General features: G+C 44.5%; 2 protein-coding genes across 2 annotated transcripts in view; one reads left to right on the forward strand and one right to left on the reverse strand.

The window, feature by feature from the left end:
* LOC103353985 (general transcription factor IIF subunit 2-like) overlaps positions 1–12558 on the forward strand; it is a 50450-nt gene that overhangs the window by 10161 nt on the left and 27731 nt on the right. The gene's annotated exons all lie outside the window — the stretch shown is intronic.
* On the reverse strand, positions 10109–12075 carry kctd4 (potassium channel tetramerization domain containing 4). Its single transcript, XM_008277201.1, has one exon. It carries the CDS (start codon positions 11779–11781, stop codon positions 11005–11007), a length of 777 nt encoding a protein of 258 aa, XP_008275423.1. The 5' UTR covers positions 11782–12075; the 3' UTR covers positions 10109–11004.

The raw sequence follows: 12558 nt of genomic DNA on the forward strand, positions 1-12558 counted from the left end.
TTTAGCAGACCTAATCAACAAGGTTTGGTAGCAAAAAGATGAGCATATTTACTGTAGTGAGGAGCATTGTGGGGTGACGGTACTCCCACGCTGTGCTGAATATTCCTTCAGGTGCTGCACTTGAAGCGCGCATGCTGATGGATTTGTGGGCCACCTTGGGCAACATCAGGCTGATGTGGTTCTATTATATTATGCCAGCTTTGTTTTTTGCTTTTTCTCTTCTTGATTGTGTCATGACCGACCTCTGACGCCCCACAAACATCACAATAACAGAGCAGTGTGGTACGAAAAGGAAAACAGGTTTTTGACAGTAACGAAGATCATCCCTGATATAGTGGTGTATCTTAAAAATACTATGATTGCTAACAAGACGTTCTTTAAAAGATGATAAATATACTTTAGGAATCAGCAGCACCACCTTCCATTTTGCAGGTCTGTATTTACTATGTGACCTACAGGCTCACTGACAAATACTGATGGGCTCTTTGATATTTCAGTCAGGAAACAGTTATTTACCAGAATCAGACCTCAGAGAGAGAATCTCTGACAAAAGCAGAGTTCAGAGGTCTGTGAAGCGTCAAAACAACAGAGTAGAAATTAACATTTGCTTATTTTGTGTAAAACAAATACATGGCTGTTGTCCTACTATGTTATTATTTGAGATCCGCGCTGTGCAGTAGCTTCATGCACAAAACCTTTGGAACTGTGAGGCTGCTGGCTGGATCCTGGGCAGACTGTCGTAGGTGTTTTATTGAAGGAGTGTGGCTGGCTTAGCTTTGTAGGTTCATTCCAAAAGTGTGGTTCATGAATTGCTGAGGGTTTAAAGCATATCTCTTGACTGGATGCCTCTTGAAAAAGCATGACTTTGTAGTCAGACGACAATAACAGCCCATGCTTGAATATATCTGCCTTCATTCAGGAGGATTCAGCCGACTTATAGTACGAGCTGTTGGCAATCGTCTTCAGCTCTCAGCCGTCCTCTGGCTGCGGTGGAAGCTGTGCTCTAATAGTCGTACGGTTGGGCTGTTTTCATGACTGACGTCAAGGAGCAGTTGTTCTGTGTTTTGTTAGGGGAGTTAAGGCTGTGCTGTGCCAACATTAATCCAGTGAGAGGCTTCAGAGTTCCTGCTTTCGGAAAGCTCAGGGCTCTTGGGCATACTCTCCGTCAGGGCTGGTTGAAGCTGTCAGCTCTCTCCAATTACACCGCTCTCTCAGAGCGCTGCCAGAAATTATGTGGAAAAATACCGTTCTCAAAATATAGCGTCATAGGTGTAGGGGCTGCACAGTTAATCACACGTTACAGGTCCCGCATTGTGGCCCTTTTCAGCAAATAATGAAAGTCCCACATGTCCCCAGAGAGCGTCTTCCTATTTTACAGCTTAAATACTGGAAGGATGGTCCAGTTCACCGTGATGGTAGAACACCTGGCTTTAGTCCTGTTCTAAATGGGCTGGTTTAGTGTCTGTAGCTCCAGAAAACCACTGAGCTTTTGTTGTCCACTTAAACTCTCTCTGCATCTATGACTGACGGCACAGGGCAGAAGAATGGCTGCAGTAACCCAGTGGAGACCGAAGGTTTCTCCACCATCGAGGTGCATTTTAAGTAACTGTGATCTCACTACAGATGAAAATAATTGGGGTTATAATTTTGGTCATAGGCCTGATTTGTATTGTTGGAATGAAGACGTAGCCACCCAGATATTTGTTGTTTTTTTTGTAATGTTTTTTTCATTTCTAGACTCCGGCTTGAGCTTGTTCCAACAGCTCCCCTCCTCTCATTTATTCAGGTCACATTCACACCATAAGAATCCTTTGTTTCTAATTAGCACACCAATTTTAAGTGCCCTGTACTGTGCCGCTCTGTAGGAATCAGAAACACATTTAGTGCTTGTTCAATTTCTCACAAATTAAGAAGAATCGTGACGGCGTAGCCTCGTCTCCATGAACTCAATTTATTGGTTACAAACAGCTAAAACTGATGCAGTAATACTACGGTCCTGTTATAAGCCTGATCTTCATGGAGGTTACGCTGGTCAGTCTTGTTGAAACTGTTAGAGAGAGGTGTTAATTCTGCTTTCAGGCTTCAGTTTATGGTGCTGTTGACCTGTACTGCATTACCCAGTGAAGTGTCTGGCCTCATTGATGTAAATGGGGTGGACAGTTGAAGCTGAGTGCACCTGGTGGTGGAGTACATTATGCAATGATACAGAAGAAATAAGAGTATTAGTAGCATTTATTTGATAAAGATATTGCTCATATTAATCGTATAAAACCGAGAGAAAATGTGTGGCAGAGTTGAAATGTGGCCTAATGTGAGCGTTTCAGTGTAAAGCGCTCTGATAAGTGAGAACAGGAAGGTTGTCGCTTAACATCACTGAAATATAGGAAAGATGATTGTATAGTACTCAGAGGCTGTGGTTGTCTTTCATGTGCTTCGCTGCTGTTGTTTTTTCGATATTAACCCATCGCTAAGCGCAAAATATCTGTCATGCTTCACCACTTAAAAGTCTGGATTTGTAGATAAAAAAATCAGTGTTTGCACCCTGCAGGTTGTTCAAAAATTGCACCGCTCACATTTATTTTTCCCTGTAGTCACAGGAAAGCGCAGGGCTGAATCACCGGTCTGCTATTCTTCACGGAGATGCATGTTTGTTATCGCCCAAGGTGAAAACATGAGAGTAAGCCAGCAATTGTTTAGCTGCAGAAATGTCATCTGTGTTCTCGTTTCTGTTTGGCCTCTTGAAATAAAGGTTCATCCAACCCCTGCTGGGCTCCCACACAGCGGACACGTGACGCCCAGAATAATGACAGAGGGCCAAAATGTGACGCGCTGTCACCAGCAGACACAATGTGCGCCTCTGTCATTAGGTTGCTGAAAGACTGAAAAGGTTTTTCGGTAATGCACGTTGCAGGGATTTCCAAAGGGTTTCAGGGCTGGTTGAGGGGTAGAAATGTTCAGCTCTTTTCATGTTGTTTTCCTCACGTATTTCTGAAATAAGGTTGGCAGCACCGTTTACAGTGGAGCCTAGCATGTTTGAGATTTACTGAACATGTATGTGGATTACCTCAACTTAGTTGTGTTATTAATTAGGGCAGGGCAAAAATAATTATCATGATATAAATGAGAAAATTTGCGATATCCATGTAACTGACGCCAGACAAAATGCTTCAAAACTGCACAACTTTATTGCTGCAAATAAAAACAAGAACAGTTTCTTTTCCATTTAGCAAGCAGCTGTTTCTGATGTGCATTAAACAGGGGAGGGTTGTTGGCAAATATCCGGCTCTCAAAATGTGGACACCATCACAACGACCAAATATTCTGATATCCAGGTCCAGCCCTACTGTGTCGGTCGATGCATTCGCCCTCCTCCTCAGTCGCCGCCATGCTTCTCGCTCCATGTGCATTAGACCGGACCAAAACACCAGTATGCTGTGGCCCAGCCCTACTATTAATATTTGTCTGTGTTGTGAACCTGGACAGAGGCCTCCACTAAGAATTCGAAGTTGGGGAAGTGATATCAGGCTTAACTGAGGGTTTTCAGGATGGCGACGGCGGTTCACTTCTTAACACGGTCGCTTATGCTGAACATTTTACCCGAGCAGGTTTTGTTTGAGACAACAGATGAAGGCGTGTAAACACACAGCTTACTGACAGTCAGCGCTCTTCGTCACCGTTTCTAGAAGATGGAGCTCAGCGCAGATACACAGCATTTCATTGTTCCGTCTGCCTTTCTATGGCGATGTAGTCCCAAAACAGAAAGCTTGAGGTTTATATAAGTTTGGTGTCTTCTGTTTTGTTGTTGCTTTGACCAACGATTCTCATTGGAGACTTAATAAAGCCAAACATTGTTTAGCTACTGAGCCACGTTCGATACCAACGGTAGTTCAGTCAATGTTGTTTTTGTGTTAACGTAATGCAGTACACAATTTCCCTGAGGTACCCCACCAAAGGGATCAATAAAGTTTTATCTAATCTAAATATCTATGGAGCCAAGATAGCAACTCCTTAGATGTAAAGTTGTCGTAAAATATCTTCTCCCTGTCTGCCGTCTCTTTTTTATTATTATTTTATGACCTCTCCCTGTGTTTTGCCTTCACTCTCATTTGTTTCCTGTGTTCCTTTGTAGGTTTATTGTATTGCAGACCCTGACTTTCTAAGCAAATCTAAGACAAGTAACCTCTTTAACTCGAGTTCTGAAGAAATCGCAGATGGAAAATAATGAGGTTTTGTTGTTTTCATGACCCTCGGTGTTGTGCCTACCAAGCCCATTATGTTAATAGATTTTTTTTTTTTCCTTCGAGTTTACAGTTAACACCATGTTTGTCATCTTGTTTAAGTGTGTTTCTATACCTCTGGGTCCTTTAGGAGTAAATGTACGCAAAGCCATTACACAATAGCAGCTAGTGAAATGTGATCTGACATGTTTTCTTCTAATGTCATTTGCATTATTTCTCTAAAATTACCGCTTCCATTTCAGCAATCCATCTTATTTGAGTCAGAGAGCTTGTGCTGGTGCTTTATTCCTCTCTCCTCACCGCAGCGTTTCAGATGAAGAATCCAATTTACTCTAACAGCTCTTTTCCGTAGTTAACGTCCAGGAGCTGAGCCGACCTGCACCAGCGGGTTTTTAGAGGTGGACTCGACGCCTTCGTAGGGAGTCGTGCACAATAACCCATGAATGAGGAGCATCACATTACTGTTAGTGCATGAGCTGGTTGGAAACTCCGGCTGGTTTTGGCTAAAAAAAAAAAAAAAATGTCATTAGGGAGTGTTGTTCACATCTGACAGCACAGAGGTTTTCTCCACACACAGGCCACACAGTCCATATGTCCGTATTCCCTTCGTGAGAGATGTCTGAGAAACCAAATCGTTTCGTAACGCGTGGGAGGGTTTTACTCAACAGTACCCAAACTTGCCCGGTTCTGCCTTAGAAAGCTGTTCACCCTCCATTAGTGCGGCTGCCAGTGGGGAGTTTCTGCTCTGCATTGTCCAAATCATCCCTGAGCTGAGTGTGCTGTCACATTCAGGCCACATTTAGCAGGGAAGTCTCAAAGCTCTGCATGATTAATGGTGCATATTTTAGGTCAGGTTGTAATGATGCCCTTTTAGGGGTCCTGGGTAAATGTTTACTACAGCCCTCCTTTTTCTCAGTCTGGTTGTTTGCTCAGCATAAGGGTTTGTGTTGTACAGCTTTGGCAGCAGATTTGTTTAGATTAATGCTCATACATATACAGTCTTTCCAGAGCATCCATACTGCGGTCGTGTCTGAGGGGAAATTTCTGATTTTTTTTTTCTCATTTCTATTCCGAGTGTTGTTTCAAAGTCCTGTGCACTCTGCAGGGCTGGAAAGAGCATGTCATTAATGTCTTCTCTCCAAAGAGACTGGCTTTGACGCTGAGTTTATTTTATTATCTGGCTAAGATGCGTGTAACGCACAGTGTCGCGTGCACACAGCAGCTCGTCTGTTGCAGCCTCTGCTGTCGTGTCGTGTCAGAGTGCATTGATTACTACTTTCACGCTCGCGGTAGAAAGGTGGAGGGCAGGTTGGCTCTGATTTCCTCCTCCACACTGCTCTGTCTATCTGCCTCTGCTCTGCCCAACAGATCCTCTTCCTCTCTTTCTATTTCGGCTCTGCCCTCTTTACTGCTTCTGTTGTCTTTATTTCTGCCTGCCCTCATTTCGTCCTTTTATTTTTATTTATTTGCTCTCTTCACATGTTTCTGTGCACTTTTACGACCCCCACACGGCTCATCCCATCACTAACACAGCAGCAGTGTTCAGCTTTATGCTATTAGTGTGATATAAACTGGTAGCAGGTGGCCTTTGTTGTCTCTAAATTAAAAATATTTACTTGTGTCTTGAAAATTCCTGAAACAAGATATTGATTTCACACCACTGGAGTGTTTTTGTTGAAGAAAAAAATCATTTTCACGGGTGGATTTGAGGGTGCATGGTACATTTCTTTAAGTGTAAATGCTGTTTCAGAAGCTTTTATACCCCGAGGAAGAAACGCAGCTCTCTGGAGAGAAGACTTCTGAATGTCTGGCTGCACAGAGTTTCCTCTCTTGCATAGAAGAAATTCCCTAAACCCAGTGTTCTGGTGTGGCCCGGCCTCCTTGCATGTGTTCCTCGTGTCCTTATTGTTGGTGTATAATGGTTGCTGCTGCCTCTTTGTCTGAGCTGAGAGCAGAAGTGGAAGGACCCTGACCTCCCCTCCCCCTCTTCTTCATCATTTCGCCTCTGCTCCTCCTTTCTGGACTTTAATGATAAAAATCTGAGCTATGTTAGTCATTTTCTGGCTGAGCGGCAGCGCGCCGCTGACGAGTCGCGATAAGGAGGGGCGTGTTAGCGAGACAGAGGGGAGAGCAGCTTATAAAGCGCACCATGTAGGAGTTGAGTTTGCCTGGCAACAGGTGAAACAACGGAGATAAGACGCCTGTAGTGGTGTGGTTTGAATCTTTCTCACTGCTAGCTGCTGCTTCTTCACCTGCACCTGCTGCCACCCTGGTTGCTCATGACGAGGCGTGGATCACGTTGACCCCGCGACTAATAAGCCAAACCGTCATAAAAAATGCATGGAGTTGATCTGCAATTAAAAACAGCCTCAGGTTTGATGTTGTTGACAGTAAAGTGGCAGAGCGAGGGCTGACATCTCGAAGCTTATCTCTGCTTGAAGGTGCTCACGTTTTACTTTATTGCACATGTTGTCTGTGTTTTTGAGCAGTGGGCTGTGGATGAGGCTTGCCAGATGTCAGGGGTTGATGTGGGTGTACGAGTCGTGATGGGGTGACGGTCGCCTGCCAGACCAGATGGTTTCAGTCGCCGTGCAGGGGGAGCACAGTCAGAGCTGAAGTGAGAGACGCTTCATTCAAAGGCGGCTGATCGCTGCTCTTCAGACGTGCACGCTCAGTAGCTCAGAGATTTAACTCGGCGTAGTTGGAGGTCCAACAGGCAGGAAGAAGCAATTTAACTTGGTTCACAAAGGTCTTTGCACTCTAGCTCGAAGAGGAGATGAATGCTTTCCAATGTTTGGAACAATTAAATTTAAACATTTCCACTCCCACAAGTTTCCATAAATGGATCTTGATGCATCCCTGCTCCACATTGTTTGGACGTGATCCAGGCTAGGCTTGCTTTGCATGTGCTCTGGCACTGGCAGCATCACCCGATGCCAGAGCAGCTTTTTCATCCCTAAATGCAGCCATCGCAAACGAGGATTAGGTTTTCTTTTGACGGCCTATTATCAACATATTGATTCATGAAGTGGGAGGTCAGATGTATTATTTAATTGGTATTACTCCAACACACATATCTGAACTTGTGCATTTCTAAAATGCACTCATCTGATGTTCTTTTTTATTTGTACTCTCATGTACTTAATTTGTTCTAGGTTTATTTATTTAGGGTGCGTATTATATAAGTGTTTCTTTGAAGGGGCAGCACACTGATTTTTGCTAATGAAGCTGAGTTTACACATCAGGAGGAGCTTTAATTAGAGACCCCCTCTAGTGAACATCAAGTTGTTTTTTTTACCCTGTTAAAGTGTCATGATCGTGGTTTTTATCAAACACGTCTTGAGTGGACTAAGCAGTCAACACCACAGCAGAGCATTTCCACCAGTTTACCGACGACGGTCTCAGAAAGAAATATTCCGACTTGCAGGGTTTTTGGGCCTTTCTGTACCACTGTTCCTCTTCACACTTAGTTTCTGTGTGGCTGAATTACTGCAGCTTGTCATCATGTAGTGCAGAGTGGTTTTACAGTGTTTGAGCAGGCGTGCTCAAGCTGCAGCGAGGAGGGTGGCGTAGAGGCAGGAAGCAATGGTGTGCAGGTACATCTGGGTCATTTTAACGCTTCTTCATGGAAGAAACTTTCAGATGTATAACTGTGATGAACATAGATGATTCTGTTCTTATGTGGAGCAGCTTTCTTTCTTCTGAAAATTTGTATTTCAATTTGAGCTGTGTGGTTTTTTTTTTTGCTTTTCTGTGAAGATAATTTGGAGCTAGACTCTTACTGCAGACTTTATTTCTGCACCTGTTGCATCTGTTTTGATAACTCTTCTACATGTGTTCCCCCCTGTCCATCTCAGTCAACTCATTTAATTTAGAAATAGGTATTTAAACGTTTTTGTTAAAATTGTACACTATGTTTTGTCACTTATAATGTGTATATTATTTTGTCACATCTACTTTACAGTATTTCATGTAGTTTTCACTGGATGAACTTAAAGCGTCTGTTTTAGATCATCCTGAGAGTCCGTTTACATCATCGTGCTGGAAAATACTTCTACCCAGAGAACAGGTTTTTTTTCCTGCCGTTTTTTTCTTCCTCACTGTTTTCTGAAGGTTGTCACAAACTCTGGGTATTCCTGCATCATCTCACAGGGGACTAATTATGACAAAAACTAATCAGGAGAGGGGAATAAACTTTTTTTTTCCTGTTAAGAACGAATCACTCTTGACAACCATAATATCATAAATTTGGGTTTGAAAGAAGTTCCACAGAAGAAACAGTTTATTACTTCCAACATTGATAATGACACACATCAGAGTGCGATGCAGAGATAAAAAGAGATCCTCCTTGAGGGAAAAGGGCAGGATTTATCTCACAGACTGGCCTAGTTTTAAAATGCCAAGTATCTTTACCAGGACTGGGAGGACTTGAAGGGGCTCCCAGAGGCTCCTGCAGGTGAAGCTGCTGCAGTGGTGGCAGCGAGCCGGTACAACGGACTGTCAGTTACTCCAACAGGTGTTGTGAAATCAGAGCTGAACGTGTTTTAATTAATGAATTGACAAACTTTATTTCATGTGATTACTTTTTTAAAAAACAGATTAGTACCGACTGTTGTGTCGAACAAGTCTGGGTCGTCTGTCTTAGAAGTCTGTCCTAGATTACTTTGCAAAAGTGAACATGCAGGATGTCTGTAAGACGCAGATACCTACCGAGAAATAATGTATTTCACCATTTTACTTTATTTTACAGATAAGAGCCAGGTTTAATGCAGAAAAAACAAATGATTAACTTTAACACCGGGCTGGAAAGGGATGTTTAATTCACGTCTTCTGGTTAATTATCCAGTTGCACCTCTGAGCACATGTAAAAAGAACATCCTGACAGTAAAGTGTGTGTGTGTATATATATATATTAACCACAGAGAGGAACAGCAAAAACACATTGTACTGGGATAAAGTTTAACATTCAGGAGTGCTGACTGCTGTGTCGATGGATCCCCGGGTTGTAAGACATCGATCGAATACTTCAGGATAGGATCATCAACGACAAGAGAAAAAAATGAAAGACTATTTCACTTATATCTAATTTGGCGCTCCTCAAACTTTAAACCCTCTCTGGTTGAGCCTTCAATTCTAATGCAAAATCAAACAGGCAGGTTTGTGTTGTATGTGCGACATACGTTTTGATTTTATGGTGGATTTTTTTCCCCTTTTTGGCCCCATTTTAAGTACATAATGTAGAGCAAAGTGTCTACAAGAATCCTATAATAAAACACAACATGAAGTGGCCGTGCTTTTGTGATTTCTTCTGCATAAAACCTTCATGTAAACCACTATTCTAATTAGTTGGTACAATTCAAGCCATCAATACAGATTGTTGTGCAGAAAGCCGGCACATGAAACCCAGGAAAATTACACCCTCTGCTGTTCTGATGGTTTATACGTGTAACGACAAAGAAGATGCCACACACTGTGTTGTTTTTGTCTCTTTGATTCTTGCTTTTGTACACTTTGTCTTGAATGTTCTGGATGAGAAAAACAGTGGTTAACATGTGCAAAGAAGATTTTGTGATGGAGACAAGAAGAGTGTTTTGGTAAACATGTAAGCGAGCGTCTGCGTAACACGATCGATGCTCCTGTCTGGCTCGGTTTGTAGCCGTTACTCACTGTACAGTCTGCAGGTTCAGGTGGGTCACCAATATATGATCATCAGTTTTGTGCTGCTTGATGCGAGGAAGATGATTCCAACACATTTCTAAGACTCTTGTGCTTTATGAAATATGTAGCTTAGCAACACCAAATATCATCACAGGCAGCGTTTGATTATCGGCTCGTTACACCGACAAGCAGTGGCACCGAACCAAGAAGAGTTTTGGTCTCACTTTTATTGGCAAAATATTCACATTGAAAAGTAAAAGGCATTGTTGTGGCACTGGTTTCACAGAGGCTCACAGCACTAACAAACACAGTTTATTTAGTGCACATGCATCATGCTAGATTCAAAGCCCTTACAATAATCACAGTTCTTTGCACTTCGACTTAGCTTGACATTTGGATGTGAGGCTTGTTTGTCCATCCAAGGCGACCTTAATGAGCTGTGGTTTTCCCTTCAAGCTCCAGAGAAGCTAATAAACTAAACACAAGCTATTAAACCAACTAAACACAGCACGCACGGTGTATAGCAACGCACACACACAGACTGTAGTAGAAGCTGAATGGCACCTCGGTGCACGTCACGCCTGGTTTTCGAGGGCTTTTGCGGCCGTTGACAAAGCAGCAGAAGCTTTGCAGAAACAGACCCACTGATAAAGCTGTCGATGTTTCTCAGTTTCCCGTTTGTTTTCTATAAAGAAGGATTCACGTTTGGCTCTTCTTCCGTGTTACTGATGCTTTGTGCGATACCTAACCGGATGCAATTTAGATGTCATTAATGTTAAGATGCTTCGGCTCGCTTTGAATGCTGTTAATACTAGCTTACAAAGCAGTGCAAAGGTTGATGCCAAAATGCCGTTCTACTGATACAGATCAGAACTTCTCACGTCTCGTGTTTGTAAACCACTTGTTGTGCAGCAACGATAATAAACACAGTTCTGTGAAGCGGTCCGACCCACCTGTCCTCCTCCTCCTACCCACTGACACATTACAGCTTCGAACATCTTACAAGACTTTCAAACCAATGCCTTACATTAGCAGTGTGGATGTGGAATCAGGCACTACTCTTCCCCCTCTCTGCCTCCCTCTCTCCTCCCCTCTGTTTCCCGTCTTTCTACTTGACAAAGTGCAGGGCCTCGGCCGCCACCACCGAGCCTTTGCTGCTGTCAAGGCTGGTGACCATCTTGAAGCCGGATCTTAACGCTAGCATCACTGTTTCTAGTTTCAGACAGTCAAGTGTGCACAGGAATGTGCTGTCCTCCTTCAGCACGAGGCGCGAGCCGGGCTCCGACTTGATGAAGTGTCGGAACTGGATCACGTTGGACGACACCACGAACTCTTCCGGAAAGCCGTCCAGCCGGCTCTTGGAGATCTGCACCAGCCGCGCTTTGACTTTGTCGATGAAGCCGGCGTCGCTGCAGTACACCTTGAGACCCTGCGACCTCTCGTGGCTATCCGTCACCTCCAAAAACGCAGGTTCCCGCAGGGCTGCCCTCTGGCTCTCCCACTCCACCACGGCCTCCACCAGTTCAGTCAGACGATAAAAATCTGCCTCCCGTCGCAGGAGCCCCGCCTCCCGGAAGTCATCGGGCAGCTGCAGCTCTCCGGTGCGGAGGTAGTTGAGCACGTGGCGAAAAACCGGACCGTCTCTGTCGATGAAGGGGTTGCCCATGGAGTCGGTGTGCTGAACCGGCTTCTTGCCGTTGGCCAGCTCTTCCAGGAAGGACCCCTGCTGCTTGCCGAGGGTGGTCCGGTGAGCCGTGTACAGGAACCCCCCTACGTTAAGGGTGATGGTGCCTGAGGAGGGCTTCTTGAAGCTCTTGCTGGGCTGCAGCAGGTCCGGGTTGATGTGCCTCAGTTCACTTTCCATCCTTCTGAGGTTCCATTCCATTCTCCAGTCACCCTCTCCAGCCTCGACCCAGCCTCCTCGGAGCTGGTGTGTCTGCGCGTCGGTGTGTGAGCAGGACGAAAATCGGATTTTTCTCTTTCTTTTTTTTTTGTCTTCGCTTTTAGGTCTGACTGTGTAGGTCTTTGGTGCGGCTGAGAAAATGGAAAGGTGTTGTCAGCTGTCGTTGCAGTGAGAGTGGATGTGTTGGAGAGTGTGTGATGGTGGATGGATGAGTGCTGTCTGGCAGAGAACTGGGAGCTGAAAACAGACTGGCTCTGTGTGCAGCTCCGTGTCCCTCCTCTCTCTCTCTCCCTCTCTCTCTCCCTCTCTCTCTCTCCCTCTCTCTTACCCTCTCTCTCTCTATAAGTGGGTGGGCAGACAGCGTCACATACAGGGAGGAGAGCGAGGGAATATGTGAGCAAACACTAGAAGAGTCCGGACTCCAAGAGTTCTTTCTTTCATTCTGTCTGTCCTTAATTATCCCTAAAAAGGTGCAAAGCTGAGCTCCAGCAATTAGCTCACACACACACACACACACACACACTCTCACACACACCATCCTCTTGCCAGATGGAAGAGGAGGAGGAGGATGAGGATGAGGGGGGGAGGGCGAGGGTTGCTTCCATAATTTTCGTGGTGTGAAATTTTCTCAGCTTGTGTGAGTCTGAATACGAAACTCCTTTTGCAGCCAGATCCATCTGTTTACCACACAGCGCTTCATGTGAACTGGAATCTGTTGAATCCAGTTTAATTCGAGGGGAGGAGGGGGGAGGAAGGGGG

This window comes from Stegastes partitus, unplaced genomic scaffold (genome assembly GCF_000690725.1).
Source record: "Stegastes partitus isolate 25-593 unplaced genomic scaffold, Stegastes_partitus-1.0.2 Scaffold91, whole genome shotgun sequence".
Classification (NCBI taxonomy): domain Eukaryota; kingdom Metazoa; phylum Chordata; class Actinopteri; family Pomacentridae; genus Stegastes; species Stegastes partitus.